General features: G+C 46.1%; 1 protein-coding gene across 2 annotated transcripts in view; it reads right to left on the reverse strand.

Moving 5' to 3' along the window:
• The window catches only part of ADAMTS17 (ADAM metallopeptidase with thrombospondin type 1 motif 17), a 346,546-nt gene that overhangs the window by 270,732 nt on the left and 62,585 nt on the right, over nucleotides 1-13,229 (reverse strand). For both annotated transcript variants that reach the window (XM_046010435.1, XM_046010434.1), the window contains exon 4: nucleotides 12,217-12,389. In XM_046010435.1, coding sequence (XP_045866391.1) covers nucleotides 12,217-12,389 — 173 coding nt within the window. The remainder of the gene's footprint in view (nucleotides 1-12,216; nucleotides 12,390-13,229) is intronic.

Raw genomic sequence — 13,229 nt, forward strand, 5'->3', positions numbered from 1 at the left:
CATGTGCCAGCCTATGTCCTCTCCAATCCTCATCAAAACCTGTCAAATTCAGTATCTCCACCACCTTCAGCTAATCAAGAGAAAGACACCTGCTCAAGACCCACAGCCAGTCAACAATGACCCCAACTCATATCCAGACTTGTCGGGACAATAAGGCCATATTCCTCCTTTATTCCCCAGAGTCTTCATTCTAACCACAGTGTGTCACAGAGACAGGATTATAGTAACAAGAGAAGATTTGTCCCTCTCAGTTTTGTATCTCTTGCTTTTAGAATTTCATTATGAGGACCTCAATATAAAAAAAAAAAATCAAAGGAAAGCATTTCAAGGGGAAGAGAAAGAGGAAATCTCAAACAAGGCAGAGGAATCAAAGTTGACATGAGTGAGAAAAGCCCATTGAATGTGAGACTCCCTGGTCCCTCTCTGTAAATATGGACAAAGCAGGATGCAGAGGGCATAATGGGATAATGGGGTAAATATATATTATCCCATATATATTACATATATATCCCATATATATATTATCCTATATATATATTATCCCATAAAATACATACATATTTTATATATATACACAATACATATAAGTATATATTATATAAATATAATGGGATAAATCACATGGGTGGTAGAAGAAGATATGGAAAGAACAGGGATGGCGAGTCTTTTGAACACCTGGGGAAAGACTTCCGCTTTAGTGTGTGCTGGTTTTTCCTTTGTTTTTTCTAGTTTGAGATACGATTGATATACAACACTCTATTATTTTTAGGCGTACAACAAGATTTGACAGACACACACACACACACACTACAAAATGATTGTCCCAAGAAGTTCAGCAAACACCCATCACCTCGCATAGTCACAATCTGTTCTCTTGTGGTAAGAACTTTTAAGATCTATCCTCTTAAGAACTTGCAAACATGTGATTCAGTATTATTAACCACAGTCACCTTGCTATACATTATATCCCCAAGACTTAGAATAACTGGAAGTTTGCACCTTCTGACCCCTTTGCCCATTGCCCACCCCCACCCCCCCCCATCTCTGGCAACCAGCGAACTCTTCTCTGTACCTAGGAGTTCAGCCTTTTTAGATTCCACATATAAGTGAGAGCACACAGTATTTCTTTTCCTCTGAGTTATTTCACTTGGTGTTGAAACTTCTTTTTTTTCCCCCCCGATAGACACCATCTAGAAGGGAGAATTTTCCAGCAGGGACATTAGAACTTTCTGCTGTGTTCTTTGGTACATCGGCAGCAACATAAAGCAACAACCAGAACGGACAGTGGAGGCACAGTTAATTCAGGCCACGTGAAGCTGGACACAGTGTCTGGTACACACTCGTCAGAAGCCAGGCACGCACTGTGTTTGAGCATCTGTGTGAGAAAGGAATTAGCTCTGTCATTGCTTGGATCGTACTCTTTGAGAACTATTGTTAAAGCAAAAGAAAATCTTTGTGTAACTTAGTATCCTTTCCCACAAGGAAAAATAGAACACATTTAGTTGTTCTGTTCTTACTTCCTCCCCCAAATTTATTCCCCCAAGAACAAAAAATAGCAGTCATTGTTTCTTTTTCTTTTCTCCTTTTTTTTTTTTTTTTTTTACACTGGACCATCTGTAGGCCAATTCTGAAGTCATGTCTTAATTACCTATCCCCAAACCTGGGTGAAGAAGAGGAAAACACATAACTTTTTCCTTGTTTTGATATTTTGAGAACCACCCAATGGCTGCAACTCAAATTCTTCCAGAAATATTCAGCAGTAGGATTGGGCCCAAACTGGAAAACCTCAATTCAAAACATGAAAAATAGGAAGAATGAAAACCTGCAGTTCTGAGGGAGAAAATTCAAGCCACACAGGATTTCGAGGTGCCATCTTATCATTGCCGAGAACATCAACACCAGCCACAGACATTAAAGGACATATTATTTAAGGAAGGTTTAAAGGAATAACATAGAAAAGCAATTTTCAATGGGACTGGGACATGTCACAGAAAAGCTGCATGAAGATTGCAAATTTCAGGAAAAAAAATCTATAGGGACAACCTCCCTTGGCAGAACCTTCCATTTCCTCCTCGCTGGCCTGATGACGGCTCTGTGCGTGCTATACAACCCTACCCTAAAGGCCTAGTCGCTTCCCTTGGGGCCAATGCTCAAAAAGGAGGGGTGATGGAAGGAAGACAAAGCTTCCTGCTTCAGAAGGTAAGAGGAAGGGCTGGAAAATGGGACAGTTTAATGGGTACAGAGTTTCAGCTTTGCAGGACGATAAAGTTCTAGAGATGGGTTGCACAACACTGTGAACACACTTCCAACTGAACTGTGTGCCTACAAATGGCTAAGATGGTAAAATGAACGTGTATGTCACCACAGTTAGAATTTTCTGAATTAATTTTTTGAAAGATACTTCATGCTCTAGCGACATTCTCTACCAAGCCCAAAGGCAGGTACCACCCCTCAATGTGCACCAGGCTGCTCACGTCCTGAAAAGCCTATCTGGGAGCCTGACTATGGCCAGAGCACCTCGTCATCTGCTGTGAGCGGTCCCATGTTCCCACAGAGCTCGGCAGGGCACAGGGCAGATGCACAGGTTCTCCCGGGAGGGCCCAGGGCCAAGCCAGGCAAGCCAGACGCAAATCTGACAACAACCACAAACACAAAGCGGCAGGCCCCAAAGACATGTAACGAAATCTCCTCGTCTTTTTTTCCCATGGAAATTCACGCTCAGGGGCAGTCCCGGAGGCGGCGGCCATATGATGTTGAAGGAGACACCTGGTTGGGCAAGGAACAGCACGGCCAATCGTCTGGAAATTCTGACTCCGGCGTCCAGCTCTGGCTGCGTCTTGGCAAGTGCTCAGAGCCCTGGCTGCATTTGTCACATTTCCTTGGCAGCCGGGGGTGCCGAGCCAGGGGGGACCCACTGCCAGCAGCACAATGCAGCTCTCCTGGCTGGGCGAATTGGGGACATGGGCAGGGAGGGGCAGACGGGGTGACGGGGACATGTGGGGAAGAGCTATGCCAAGTGCCCACACAGGGTTCCCCCAAGAGCACCACCTACCTGTGCCACTAAGAGCCTCCCCAAATCACATGCGGTGCCCATTCAGACTCCCATATGGGAAAGGACTCTTTCTCCAGCACAGTGCCACTCAGGGGGGGTCTCTGAAGCAGCAGCAGCAACATCGCCCGGCAAATGCTGGAAATCCATTCTGGAGCCCACCCCAGAACCAAAGAGCCAGGGGCCCTGGGGGTGGGCCTGGCCACGTGCATTTTGCAATCCTCCCCCCCACCCCCCCGCCGGCAGCTTCCCTGGGATGGCTGCTGGCGTGTGGGAACCAGCGCGTGCTCAAACACCGTGACAGTTTCTCTGGGCACAACGGAGAGGCTTGTTGTCTGTTTCACATGGTAATTGAGTAAAATTGATGTCATCTTTCCTCCAAACAGAACTTGCCTGGAACATCTCACGTTTTCTTTTCACTCCACGGTTCTTAAGAAAGCTAAAAACAACCAAGGCTCCAGCAAGTGGCCCCGTTTTCCAATCTGGCTGCCCAAACTACAGGTTTTTAGTGTCAAAGCCACCTGTTTCCGTCCGCAATTTGTTCTTCAAAATATTCCTGTTCCCGTGTCACTACCACCCCCCACCCCAACCACAGGAAAACCCAGAGATATACATAGAAAGGCACGACAGCACATTGGGAGCAGGGACAAAGCCAAGTCCAGGGGACCATGCTGTGGCCTGCTGCCAGCTCAAAGACCCAGGCTGGCAGAGGCCTCTCCCCCTGTGGGTACCAGTGCCGGTGAGCGGTTTGCTGGGGACCCAGAGCCCAGGGCAGGGCTCCAGTTCCATGGAGAAGAGACAGGCAGCGGCGTTTTGTTAAAACAGAAGTCAGTGCATGCCACGCTGGTGCTTCAACCCCTGCAGAAGCTTGTGGTCACACATGGAGTTAATGCCCACCCACCTGCCCTGGCGTACCAGACCGTGAGGTCAGCTGGTTGGCACAGCCCTCACTCACCAGAGACTGCCTCTTTCCGGGCCCCCCAGATGCCAGACAGAGCACGGCTGGGTGGCTCCTTAGTGCCTTCCCCCTTCTCACTGGAACATCACTTCTCACAGTGGTGACCTGACCACCTCACTCACCCATGTGCTGTCACCCGGATCTCTGTAGAGCAGTTTGTAAAATCTACACGTTTTACTGATCTGTGTGTTGCGCACTGTCTTTTGGTCCCACTGCATGAACTCCATGGGAATGGGACCTGTTACAGTCCCGATTCTATCCCCAGACCCTAGAAGAGTCCTTAGCACACATGAGGTACCCAGTAAATACAGCTGAATAGAATTAGGGAGTGAGCCTCTTTTTAGCCTATTTTTAATTACAGTAAATACATACAACATAAAATTTAACATCTTAGCCACTTTTAAGTACACAGTTCAGTAGTGTTAAATGCATTTACGTTATTGTATGACAATCACCACCATCCATTCTCAGAACTCATTCATCTTGCAAAACTGAAACTCTGCACCCATTAAATGCTACTCCCTATTCCCTCTCCCCAAGCCCCTGGCAGCCCCCATTCTACATTCTTTCTCGATGAATGTGACTACTCCGGGGACCTCATCTAAGTGGAATCATACAGTGTTTGTCCTTTTGTGAGCGGTTTATTTCGCTTAGTGAAATATCCTCAAGGTTCATCCACATTGTAGCCTGGGTCTGAATTCCATCCTTTCCTAAGGCTGACAAACATTCCATGGTACAGATAAACTACACTCTGTTTATCCATTGACCCGCTCATGGACACTCGGGTTGCTTTCTCCTCTTGGCCATTATGAACAATTCCACTATGAACACAAGTGTACAAATATCTGTTTATGATCCTAACTTCCCCCTTTTGGGGTATATACTCAGAAGCAGAACTGCTGGATGACATGACAGCTCTAAGTTTACCTTTTTTGGAAGACCACCAGTCTGTTTTCATAGGGGCTGCACCATTTTACCGTCCCACCAACAAATCACGAGGGTTTCATTTCTCCACATCCACTCAACTTGCTATTACATGTACTTATAAATAATAGCACCCTAATCAAAATGGTTGAAAGGCAGTGGGACACACAGGCTTCCAGTTACGGGAATGAACAAGCTCCAAGGATGAAGGTGCAGCATAGGGAAAACAGTCATTCCTATTATAATAGCGTTGTATGGTGACATAGCATGACTCATGGAGCTGTCAAATCATTATGTTGTACACTTGAAACTAATGTCATATTGTGTGTTGACTCTGAAATAAATAAATTAGATTTAAATAAATAATTAAATAAAATCCTAATGGTAATGAAGTGGTATCTCGTTGTGGTGTTGACTTGTATTTCCCTAATCATGGCGGACACTGAACAAGTTTTCTAGGGTTTACTGACCACTTCCAGATCTTCTTTGGAGAAATGCCTAGACAAGTCCTTTTGCCAATTTTTAAATCAGTTTTTTTTTTTTAATTGTTGTTGTGTTTTAGGAGTTCTCTATATGCTGGATATTATCAAATATGTATTTGCAAGTGTTTTTCTCTCATTCTATGAGCTGCCTTTTGATTCCAAGGATAGTGTCCTTTGATGCAGAAAACTCTTCAAATTTGATGAAGTCTGATTTGCCTATTTCTTCTTTCATCGCCTGTGCCTTTGGTGTCATAGTCAAGAAGTCACTGCCAAATCCAATGTCATGAATTTTTTCCCCTGTGTTTTCTTCTAGGGGTTTTATAGTTTTAGCTCTGATATGTTCAGGTCTTTAATCCATTTCAAGTTAATTGTTGTATATTGCATTTGGGAAAGGTCCAACATCATTCTTCTTCATGTGAATATCCAATTTTCTCAGCACTATTTGTTGAAAAGACGAACACTTCCCCCACCGAGTGGCCTTGGCACCCTTGCTGAAAATCATTTGACCCTATAACTCAGGGTTAATTTCTAGGCTCTCTATATATTTGTCTTTATGCCAGTGCAACAGTGTTTTGATTACTTGAGCTTTTTGTAGTAAATTTTGAAATCAGAAAGAGTGGAGTCCTCCAACTCGGTTCTTTCTCAAGATTATTTTGGGGATTCAAGGTCCCTTGAGATTGCATGAGCATTTTAGGATGAATTTCTCCACTTCTGCAAAGACAATTATTGCTGGGCCTTTACTGTACTGCACCTGCAGATTGCTCTGGGTAGTACCAACATCTTAATAAGAAGTCTTCCAACCCATGAACATGGATGTCTTTCCATTTCCTTAAATTTCTTTCACTAATGTTTGGTAGTTTTTAGTGTATAAGTCTTTCATCTTTTTTATTAAGTTAATTACTAAGTATTTGTTCTCGATGCTACTGTAAATGAAATGGTTTTCCTAATTGCCTTTTTGGATTGTTCATTGTTAGATACAGAAGTTCAACTGATCTGTGTGTAGTGGTTTTGTATCCTGCTACTCTGCTGAATTACACTGTAAGTTCTAAAATTTGAGAGGACGAAGTTTTAGGATTTTCTACATTTAGGACCATGTCATCTGTAAACAGAGAAAATTTTATTTCTTCCTTTCCTATTTGAATGCTTTCTCTTTCTTTTACTTGTGCAACTGCTTTGGCTAGGACAACCAATATTATGTTGAATAGAAGTGGCGAAAACAAGCATCCTTGCTTTGTTCTTCATCTTAAGAGGAAAAACTTACAGACTTTCACCCTTGAGTACGAGGTTCACTATGGATTTTGCAGAGATGTCTTATATAATGTTGAGGTAGTTATCTTCTGGTCCTAGTTTGTTGGGTGCTTGTTTTAATGGGAAGGTGCTGAATCTTACAAATTCTTCTTCTAAATCAGTTGAAATGATCATGTGTTTCCTCCCTTTGTCGTCTTAATGTGGTGTAGTACATTGATTGATTGTTGTATGTTAAACCATCCCTGCATTCTGGGCATATCTCCCTCTTTGCCATGGTGTCTGATTCTTTTAATATATTGTTGGATTTGGTTTGCTAGTGTTATGTCAAGGATTTTTACATGGATATTCACAAAGTAACTGTTCTTTTTATTCATAAAGAAGTTTTCTTTTCTTGTAGTGTCTTCATCAGATTTGTAAGTCAGATTTCTAAACCTACTGATTCACTCTCCTCACTAATTCTAAGTCTTTCAATTTTCTATTTCTTCATGATAAAGTCTTAAGTTTTGTGATCCTAGGAATCCAACCAGGTCACCAAGGTTATCCAATCTGTTGGTGGACAATGGTTGCTAGCACTCTCTTATAACGCCTTTTACTTCCATAGAATTGGTAGTCATGTGCCCACTTTTGGTTTTAACTTTAGTAATCTGAGTCCTCTTGTTCGTCCCGCTAGCCACAGGTTTGTTGATTTTTTTAATTCTTTTGAAGAATCAGCTCTTGGCTTTGTTGAGTTCTTCTACTGATTTTCTATTTTTTATTTATCTCTGTTCTCATCTTTTACTATTTTCTCCTCCTGCTAGCTTTGAGTTTAATTTTTCTTCTCCTCCTAGTTCCCTAAGTTTTAGAGTAAGGTTGTTGATCTGAAATCTTTTTTTTTTTCCTAATGTGAGCATTTACAACTATACATTTCCCACTGAGTACTACTTTTGCAGTGTTTCATAAGCTTTGATGTGTTTTTGTTATTAGGCATCTGCATGCATTTTCTCTTTTCCCCTGTTACTTCTCCCTTGACACATGCATTTAGAGCATGCTGTTTAATTTCCCCATATTTGTCAATTTTCTATTTTTCCTTCCATTATTCATTTCTTACTTAACCCCACTGTGGTCAGGAGAAGATACTCTGTACAATGTTGAGACTTAATCTGTACCCTAAGATACAGTATATCCTGGAGAACATTCCATGCGTGCTTGTAAGTAAGGACTATTCTGCTGTTGTTTTGGAGGGTTCTGTATATCTGCTAGATCGAGTTGGTTTATTATGTTTGTCCAAGTCCTCTATTTCCTTACTTATTTTCTGTCTAGTTGTCCTATCCACTACTGACAGTGGAGGGGGTAAGTCTCTATTATTACACAACTGTGTATTTCTCCCTTCAATTCTACCAATTTCTACTTCACATAGTTTGATGGTCTTTTATTAGATGTAAAAAGACTTGACAATTGCTATATTTTCTTGCTGTATTAAAATTCTTTTTTTAGAGATTTTATTTATTTGACAGAGAGAGAGATCATAAGTAGGCAGAGAGGCAGGCAGAGACAGAGGGGGAAGCAGGTTCCCTGCCAAGCAGAGAGCCTGATGCGGGGCTCAATCCCAGGACCCCGAGATCACGACCTGAGCCTAAGGCAGAAGCTCAACCCACCGAGCCACCCAGGCGACCCTAAAACTTTTTTAATATATGGTATCCTTGTTTCTTTTTTTGATTAAAGTCTATTTTGTGTGCTATTACTATAGCCACTTCTGCTTTCTTGTGGTTACTATTTGCATGGGGTTATCTTTTTCCATACCTTTGTTTTCAACTTATTTGTATCTTTGGATCTAAAGTGCGTCTCCTGTAGACAGCATATAATTGGATATGTATTTTAATCCATCCTGATCTTTAAAAATTTTATTTATTTGACAGGGGTGGGGAAAGAATGAGCAGGGGAGCAGCAGGCAAAGGGAGAGGGAGAAGCAGGCTCCCTGCTCAGCAGAGAGCCTGACATAGGGCCCGATCCCAGGACTCTCAGATCATGACCTGAGATGAAGGCAGATGCTTAACTGACTGAGCCACCCAGGTGCTCCCATCCTACTGATCTTTTGATTGGAGAATTCAATCCATTTACATTTAAGAAAATTACTGATAAGGAGGGACTTCTGTATTTTACTATTTGTTTTCAATAAGCTTCATAGCCTTTTGTTGTTCCTCATTTGCTGCATTACTGATTTTTTGTGTTGAGTTTTTTATACTGAAACTTAATTCCTTTCTCATTTTTTTCTTTTACTATATTTCTTTAGTGAGAGAGAGACTGGAGGGAGGTGCAGAAAGACAGGGAGAAAGAGAATCTCTGGCAGGCTCCTCAACGCCCAGCTCAGAGCCCAATGCAGGGCTCAGTCTCACAATTCTTGAGATCATGACCCGAGCCAAAATCAAGAACTGGACACTTAGCCGACTAAGGCACCCAGGTGCCCCTCCTTTCTCATTTCCTTTTGTGTATATTCTGTAGCTGTTTTCTTTGTAGTTACCATGGGGACTACGTTTAACATTCTAAACTTATAATACTCTAATTTGAATTTATAGCAGCTTAAATTCAGTAGCATAAAAATATCTCCGCAGCAAGACAGCTCTTAAAAAGCAAATAAATACAGCATTATAACTTGAGATAAGGACCAAGTACAAAAGCAGACTGCTAAAAAAACAGGCTGGCCTTTTCAGAGGGTTCAGCAAGGAGAGCCCCTCTGACGGGACACTGACCCACAGCCCTCTAAGACAGAGAAGCTAGCTTGATAAGGAGCAGGGAGAAGAGCATTCCTCACAAAGAAAAACCACAAGTCACAGAAGAGCTTGAAGACCTGAGAAAGAGGCCCGCATGGCGGGAGTTCAGTGCTGACATGGAGTACAGAATCAAGTCCAGGAGAAGCAGGTGGGCCCAATTCCACAGCCAGACAGGGCCGTGCAAAACAGGGCCATGCAAAAATTCCCTGTTAAGTCCATGGGAAGCCACAGAAGGGCTTAGGGCTGCTCAGTAACAAAGTCCTAATTCTGTTGGATGAAGCTCTTGCTGGCCATTCTGTAGCAAGGTGTCAAGAGGGGAGAACATGAATGTGAAGAGCCCAACAAAGTGGCTCCAGCAGTCACCAGGGTCTGAAATAATGACGAGCAGTCCAGGGCAGAGATGGAGATAAACAACGGGCCCCACACCTGCTCGTGACCTTGAACAGGTGAGACAGGAGTCCCTCAGCCCTGGCTCTGAGAACCTGCCCTGCCCTGTACTCGCTCACTAGCTGCACACCCTGATGATGGCACTCCTGGCAAGCTTCCATTTCCTTCTCTGTACTATGGGAGTATAATGAAATCCACCAGGTCTGAGGAGGGGAAGGAGGAGAAACAACCCAGCTACTCATCGCAGACCTCCACTCCTTTCCTTCCTCTCAGACACGTGCCACTGTTTGGTGCTGATCTAATTCACTCACACACACACACACACACACACCCAGGAGAGGCTACAAAAATTCTAAGCAAACACGTGACACCCAATTCGCCCAGGTTGAAAGTGTTACCAAAGCCCTACGAGTGCCCAGGCTCGCCTCGCGGACAGGAGTCTGTCTAGATTTGGCCCTCAAGGGTCCGAGCGGCAAGCGTGGGCAGGCAGGCCTCTGAGAGAGTCACGTGAGAAAGTTGGGAGGGCGTGGGAGCCTGGATGTCGGCTCCCAGTGATGCTCTTTCCGCAGCCTGCGGAGAGTGTGTTGCAAGGAAGGCAGCAACTACGCCTGCAGATTCCTTTTCCAAATCCACCGAGGCTAGGGAAACAGAGCCAGTTCAGTCCTGTGGGCCCACAGTCAACCCCCTGATGGGAGAGAGCTGGGCTGGCTGGCTGGCTTCGGCCCCCCCTCTCATTGCACCTGGAGACCTAATGACAGGGCTCCTGAGCCCAACCACAATCCCTTCCCATCCTCCTGGCTTAAAGGAGATCTCACTTCCTAACAGAAATCCCTTGGCTACAACAGCCACAGGAAGAACAGATTCCTTGGGATTCTCAAACTCAGGTTTGAGGGCCTGGAGGATGGGAATGGTGGAAGGTGGCTTGTTGGAAAGAAGGTACCAGGTCCGCACACAGCCTGTCTTTAAACCTGCTAAATGGCAACCTCACCACGAGAGCAACAGAAACCAGCTCCCAGTGCTGAGAGTCTGCGTAAGTGCGGTCAGCAGACTCTGCTCTTGTTTGCTTTCCGGCCTCATCGGACTGGCCAAGAAACCCGGAGGTGACAGGAGGTGACCGGAGGGGTCCGTATTAGCGCACACATGTTGGAGGCCCTTCGCCACAGTGGCCCTGCTCTCACTGGGTAGGCCTCATCAGGGAACATCTAAATCCCCATTTAATGGGGTTGGCCCCAGATTTGCCCTCGGCAACAGGATCTGGAGCCTCCAACCTCTTTATCCAAGCAGCGGAAAGGGCGTGGGGAGCGCTGAGTGAAAGCCAAGCCTGGGGACCGCTCGGTCGGTCCCTGTGCTTCAGTGTTACAGCCATGGGCAGCTTGAGGGCAACATTGCCATGGACCCCCCCACACCCTGCCCACTGGTGGTACTATAGCTGCCCCTGTCCTGACCACAGAATCATGGAAGCAAATATCAACGTGGAATTCTGCCTCATCACTACTTGAGCTGCCGTACTGAGTGGTTGCTCCTGACACTGGTGCTCCGGACCATTAAAAAAAAAAAAAAAAAAAGAAAAGAAAGAGATGAAATGAGCTACAGATGAAAGAAGCTGGTGTGGAGCCAGCCCCAGCAGCTCCCCTCCCAGGTGTCCTCTGGGCAGCCCAGCAACCCGCCATGCACCAGCCACCAAGAGGACTCGGGGTTGTGCAGATGAAGAACACGTACTTCTCAGAGACCAGGGCCAGCCTTCTTCCTCCCCACGTGGCGACCTCCTCCACCCTCACGCCTGCCCCTCAGCTCAGCCCCTCTCCCCACCCCATGCTCTCCATGTCCAATGCCCCCTCTCGCCTCTTCCCACTCTAGTCCCTGCTGAGCACAGCTCAGTTCCCGCCTCCCTCACCCCTTTCAGCAGTCCCGTTCCTCAGGACGTCCTCCCCACCTGCCCCTGTCCAGTGTCCACCCACACCCCTCAGGCTCCCCACTCCCTCCTGCAGCCAGGTCACACCACCTGCCTTCCCACACCGTCAATGTGACGGTTTCCTGCTATCCCCATTCATCAAATCAGACGTAGACACAGGTTTCGGGGCTCCTTCCCTGTACCCACAACCAGACAACCTCTCCCAGCTCCAACTTTCCTCCGGCCCTCACGGCTCACAGCAAGAGCTGATCACACTCAAGTGTGATCCTGATTCCTTCTACTAGACTGCTGATTCCTTAGAAGAGGGAGGGGGACCAGCACTGAGGAAAGGTCTTGGCAAACCACTGGTAAGGAACAGCAGGCAGGGGTCAACCACGGCACAGACCCTAGCGCTGAAGGTACATGGGAGGGCAGGCCCTCCTCCGGGGGATGGCGCTGTGTCTCCATCCCCCACCCTAGGGAAAAGTCAAGGACACAGCCCTCATCCCGGACGGCGATGGGATACTCACCATGTTCATGACGGTCAGAATGAACCTCTGGGCGGCCTCTGCCCCGTGGTACTGTACCATGTCGGCATCGGCCACCACTAGGGTCTCCACCGTGTGCTCGCTGGTCAGCTGGATGGCGTTCCTCCGCTCCCGCCAGTCCCGGGATGGCCTGTCCCTCCTTGGCTTCTTCTTTTCTAGAAAGGACAGAGACATCCATGCAGTTCTTGGCATTTTGATTTCCAAAGCCAGACAGTGAAGCGGCTTCTGCCGAGCCTCCCACAGAGAACGGTCGGTCTCCAGTGGCCAGGAGCTGGACCTCCACCATCACAGGGCAGTGGGGGGGGGGGGGGGGACACACCTGAGCTCACATCCCCACAGGGGGAGCTGAGGGACAGAAGGGGGCTCACACCTGTCCACATCGCAGCCAGGAGGCCCATGGGACTGAGTATCAGGGAAGAGAAAACCTGTCCCATCAGAGGAGAGCGGACAGCAGCACAAAGTCGGTGGAGGGAAAGGAAGCCCAGACCCAGTGGGGAAGCAATGGGAAGGCACCTCAGGTTAATGGCAGAGAACCAGCAAGCTTTCTGAAAGGGCTAAACCCACTTCTGACAGCTGCAACCCAGGGAAGGGGCACTCTGGCCCACAGTCACAAATAAGGAGCCATAAACATTAATAATCACAAAGCATTATTTCAAAGAAAAACAAAACATCATCAGGAAAGAAAATCTCATGACATGCCCATCCCGGCCAAGACGGGTCCTTTTGTGAACCAGGGGAAGGGTCATTGCTGACTCTCTAGATAAACTCATTCCCTATCAGATCTGATAGAGATACGCACTCACTGTTATCGCTTAGAGCCCAAATCAGAGTGGGCAACTACAAGCTGCTAGGCGAGGGTGACCCCGGCTTTGCTGGTGAAAAGCCCTCTGACCAGTGCTAAAGGCTGATTCAAATAGCATGCATTTTCAGGAAGCCAATGTATGTAAACAGAAAGGCACTTCTTAAATGTGGTAACAATTATTTCCATTTTGAGC

The sequence above is a fragment of the Meles meles genome, chromosome 6 (assembly GCF_922984935.1).
Source record: "Meles meles chromosome 6, mMelMel3.1 paternal haplotype, whole genome shotgun sequence".
Classification (NCBI taxonomy): Eukaryota; Metazoa; Chordata; class Mammalia; order Carnivora; family Mustelidae; genus Meles; species Meles meles.